Here is a 5127-nt window from a genome sequence, read left to right on the forward strand (position 1 = left end):
ACCCAGAGGGCTATGGAACGAAAAATGGTAGGGGTAACATTAAGAGATAGAAAGCGTGCAGAGTGGGTCAGAGAAATAACTCAAGTTACCGACATTCTAGTGGAAATTAAGAAGAAGAAATGGACATGGGCAGGACATGTAGTGCGAAGAGAGGATAACCGATGGTCGCTGAGGGTAACAAACTGGATTCCAAGGGAAGGAAAGCGTAGCAGGGGGCGGCAGAAAGTTAGGTGGGCGGATGAGATTAAGAAGTTCGCTGGGGTCAAGTGGATGCAGCTAGCACAGAACCGGGTTAGGTGGAGAAATATGGGAGAGGCCTTCGCCCTGCAGTGGGTATAATCAGGCTGATGATGATGATGATTTATATTGTATGAAATTCATGATAAGCTGCTGGCATATCTGAAGTGACCGTTGATTCAAAATAATGCCACACAAGTAAAGTTTTTGCATACAACAATAAAATGAAAACATTTATTAGAGAACAAAATCTCCTTACCATGGCACTTTTGTGAGGCAATCAATTACATCTGAAGCTTCTACAGTATTCTTTCAATGAGCATAAAGCAGTGCCAAGCTGGCCAGGCAGTCTTCATCCATCATAGAACATAGATAATTCTGCAGCAGCTGCAGAGTTGAAAATGACCTCTCAGCAGTGGCAGTGGTAACTGACAGTGTCAAAAGAATATGGAGCAGCTTGAGTAAGTTAAAGTGAAACTGGGAATACTCTGCGAGTTGACTGCGATTGGCATTGACAGCCAGCATAGTTCATATACTGCAAGAAGTGACCACTTCCACCGTATGCACCACCACTACAAAAGCAGAAGAGGCGGCTTCTGAGCTCGCAATAGTCTCAGGCCTGTGCCGACTCCCAAGCAGCCTGCCGTAATTACAGCAGAGGAAGAATATGCACCCCCGTGCACCACACCGTGAAAAGACAACACCAATTACTGTATGTTGTTTTCGTTTGAACGCCTGGTTAGGAGTCCCTCTGTGGAAATTAGAGAGTGCAACTGGTGCTCCAACAGTACAGCTGTCCAAATCTTTAACTGGCATGCGAGACGGCCGCATTTTCTGTGATTTTGAGTGGTATAGAGTAGCTAACCTGTGAAAAGTCCAAGTATAAGCAAGGGCTTGCCAAGCCCTTGCTTAATTGCGAACTTCCAACAAGTTTTATCCACCCTAAGGCGCGGGAGCGGAAAAGGGAAAAGATAAAAAGATTTGGGTGGCTGTACACACCTCACTGGGGAGGAAGCGGTAGCATGGAGACAGCTCTAAACCAATGCTTACCAACATCTTAGCCTCCTTCATATCGTTCCATCCCATGCTCTCACCCAGTAAATGCCTCTTCGACCTATTGACCTGGCCAAAAGTAAAAGCAGCTCGCTATCCCCAATGGTAACCCTGAGCAGTGGGCGGCCGTGCTGACCAGCTCTAGACAGGGAAGCCAGCAGCAGCTTTCGCACCACACCCAGCTGACAGCAAAAGCCTTAAAAGCCCTGGACTGATCGTCTCTCCCTGCGGAGGGGACCTCCTTTTGAGCTAATAAATGCTCATCATCACCAAGAAAACTCTGGGCATTTGTGTAGCTGCTCGCACAGCATGTGTTTGGACAATACCAGTATTGGGTACAAAATGCCCTTTAACTTCACTGACAGCCACATTACACACCTTTCTAATGTTTTCATAAGCCATGATCTAGACAATACTGCCTTTTTTTCCCAACACCTGCAGCTGGAAGTGTAAAAGCACACCCAGCTAAATGCAGCAATAGTTTTAGTAGACACTACACAAAAAACCCCAACCAAGTTTGTAATGCAGTACAGGGTCATGGACTTCCAGTTTGAATATGGCTCCAAGCTACCTGTGCTCTACGGAGCACCTCTCGCAGATGCGATGAGTGCTGTAGGTGGCCATTCCAACTTTGTTGTCTGGTAATGCACACCAGATACAGCTGTTAAAGGCTGAGGAAAGCACAGGGTCATGCAACAGATGCAGAGCACCTGCCCATGGCTCTCACCGAGCCTGCACAATACTTCCTCAGGCACCTACGAGGTGCTTGTCATTCACTTACAGCCTTAACACTGCTCCAAGCTGCCTGCACTCTGTGGAGCACCGGTGGCTTAGAGCAGTGTTCAGGCTGTAAGTCGATGACCTTGTATAGTATTTGTCAAAAGAGCCCAAGGGGTCTGCTTCTAAGCCATGTTGTGGTACTCGAGCATTCATGGGAGTTCCTCCCGTTGGAGAGGGTAGGACAAAAGAAACTTACCCCAAGGAGATTTGGAACATTAAAGATGTAGAGCTCCACGGTGTGGCTCGGAAGCAAATCCCTTGGTCACCAAACTCTTGACAAAGACCGCACATATCCTAGAGGAAGAATTTGCTCTAAACAGCCACCTTTATAGCACCCTGGGTCAAATTGAATATAATGTTTATTATTGCATAGATGTGCAGTAATAGATGAAAATGCAGGATTAAGAAACTGTATACTTTATTTGGCTTAAACCAATTATGAACATGAGAGCAAGGTATACGAAAAAGACAAAAACGAACATGAACAGTTGCAGCAAGGATTCACAAAATAGGTGGAAAACCAAGAAGGCGTGTGCACAAGAGAACTTCAAGTCTAGGTGGTAGCAGTGCACTGTAGCACCAAAAAATGTGGCATGCAGGAGTGTATACAATAAAAACATTAATATATGCACAAAAAGTTTGCATAAGGGCTCGAAGCTTTACAATAAAAAAAAAACAAATGGCAATATGAACTTAAAAGCAAGGCATAGGTATAAAAATGGGCACTTTTAAATGCATAACACGATACTTGTCATGCATGGCAACAACAGATGCCTCTTGTCAAGATTTTAAAAAACTTATTGAACACCATAAAAATTGAAGTCTAAAGAAAATACAGATACCCTTGCAAAAAAAGTATCTGCTCATTGCTCAGCATCTTACTGCTTCAGCTTATTTGTTATACGAGCAATGAGGCCATTAATATCGGTCTCTCTTACAATCTTGACAAATGTGCCCCTCCTTATGGTTAGCACCTTAAACCAGTCAGGAAACACTTTGGATGCAAGGGTGATGAGGGACTCAACTTCGGCCACAGCCTGAATTGATGAAAAGCTTTCTCTGATCTTCTGCACAAGGTCATCCTTTAGTACAGCTGCCTTCTGCTCAGCAAGGAAGTGAGCCCTTGTGATTCTGATGAACTCTGGAAGCTTTGCCAGTTCTGCCCGCTCTTTTTCATCCTCCGGTGGAAGTGTCATCTCTTTCACTAGCTTGAATGATTCTCTAGCACGAATACGAGCAAGTAAGTCCTCGGAGATCCCTTTCAGGCATGTGTTGGCCACTTCATCGTTGTGTGCAGGTGGCGGCGTGACAACAGATTCTTGCTGGCCTGCACTAAGGCCCAATAGTGCCTTTTCGATGCGCTCACCAAGTCTTCCCTTGACCTTATCCAACACATCCTGTGCTGACGAGAACGACCTCTTCAGTGGCGATTCTGGTAGGGCAGATGGAGATATGGCAGGCACACTGTCCAAAGGAAACTTTGGGTGCCAGCGAGTTAAAATGTCCGAAGAAATATTCACTGGCGGAGTCAGGCTCAGAAGAAACTTCTTGTGGTGTTCTTTCACAGAAGCAAGCAAAATAGAGTGAAAGCGCTTCCTCCGGTGCAGGAGGTGGGCTGCAGTGAGCAGCTTGCCACCTTCTGGGGGCAACTTTGGAGTTACAACTAGTTGGTATCCATTGTCTGCGACTCCACGCTGCAGCAACTTCTCTTGGCTAAGAACGTAGGCATCCGGGTAGACCGCTGTAATTTGGCCAAGCTTCGTCTTGCTGAAACTCTTCTTTGACATCTCCTCTACAGAGCGCCGGAGTTTGTCAAATGTGCAGACTTCCTTCCTATTGAACAACATACTAACGATCGTGTCGCAGCACCGGAATATTTCAGCCAGTTCATTGTAACCGTACGGCAGAGTCAGGCTTGGAGCCCGTGGCTCCGTAAGGTGGTGAAACCGCACGTAAGACGGATCCTCTGCGGTCGTGCATTGAGCCTTCCTAACAGTCTGTGCATTGCTAAGGGCCGCCTTCGCTTCATCGATAGCCTTCAATCTAGCTTGCAGTTCCTGCAGCTTGCCGGAGTCTGCCAGCTTTTTCACGAGGGCAGCGCTCTTCTGTTCCACAGCATCAGACGTTTGTTTCAACGGAGATGCTTCATGCTTTTTTTTCGTCTTTTCAAGCACTGCTGTATGTAATGTGGCCGTAGTGGTTTCTTCAGCAAAGCTTGGCGTGTCGCCCTTTTCAGTTTCTTCATGAAGAAGCAGGCGTTTACGAACAGAAGTAGGAGGTCGTCGATTCGGCAAACTGTTACCTTGCTTCGAGGTGACAGGCGTTTTTTCAGCAGCGTCGATACGTCTTCTTTTATAAGGCAAGCTAGAAGTTTCTGAAGTAGCACTTTTCGAAGCCTGAGTGACCGTCTTTGGCGTTCGCAAAACACCCACACTGTTTCCAAACAGTTCCGCTTCTTTGTCCTTCAAGGCAGAACCTTGTTTCTTTGCGCTGTAATAGCGCGTGAGGGCAGTCTGTCTCATCAACGACATTTCGCACTCACAATACACGTTCCCGCCAAAACAAAAAAGTGAAAACGGAACCACAAGGCTAAGCAACGCTCATTTACGCGCGGACACTACCGTCACGCGCGAAAACAGACACGGAAGCAGATAAAAACAACACAAAGAGCAAACACATTGTGGCCAGCATAACAATTGAATGTGCCAAATTACGTTAGGTTGCATTTTCTCTTTCTATCATGTAGGTTGCGTAGTTTTATAAATATTTAGGTTCTTTATTAAAATAAATCAATACATAACATTAAAAAAGCAAAAATATAGTATGCACAAACTGATTTGTTGTTGCTTGTTAAGTTCACCCGAGCGCCGCTGCCCTCCGTGGCGCTACCTAGGCTGTGTCTCACGGCCGGTCCATGGCCGGCCTCGAGGGAGAGCGCGCGCTAGCGCGATCTCCCTCGAGACCGGCCGTGGCTGTCTATGCCTAGGTATGTCTAGGTTTGATGTATGCAGGCGATATTGTGCTGCTAGCTGAGAGTCTGGAAGAATTGCAAACTCT

The 5127-nt window shown here is 46.3% G+C and overlaps 1 protein-coding gene across 1 annotated transcript; it reads right to left on the reverse strand.

Moving 5' to 3' along the window:
- Positions 1 to 2471: 2471 nt before the first annotated feature.
- Positions 2472 to 4732, reverse strand: dup (chromatin licensing and DNA replication factor double parked). The gene has a single exon (XM_084589028.1). It carries the CDS (start codon positions 4599 to 4601, stop codon positions 2949 to 2951), a length of 1653 nt encoding a protein of 550 aa, XP_084445154.1. The 5' UTR covers positions 4602 to 4732; the 3' UTR covers positions 2472 to 2948.
- Between the last annotated feature and the right edge of the window lie 395 nt (positions 4733 to 5127).

Source organism: Amblyomma maculatum, chromosome 1, assembly GCF_055883805.1.
Source record: "Amblyomma maculatum isolate TAMU_Amacu chromosome 1, ASM5588380v1, whole genome shotgun sequence".
NCBI classification, from domain to species: Eukaryota; Metazoa; Arthropoda; class Arachnida; order Ixodida; family Ixodidae; genus Amblyomma; species Amblyomma maculatum.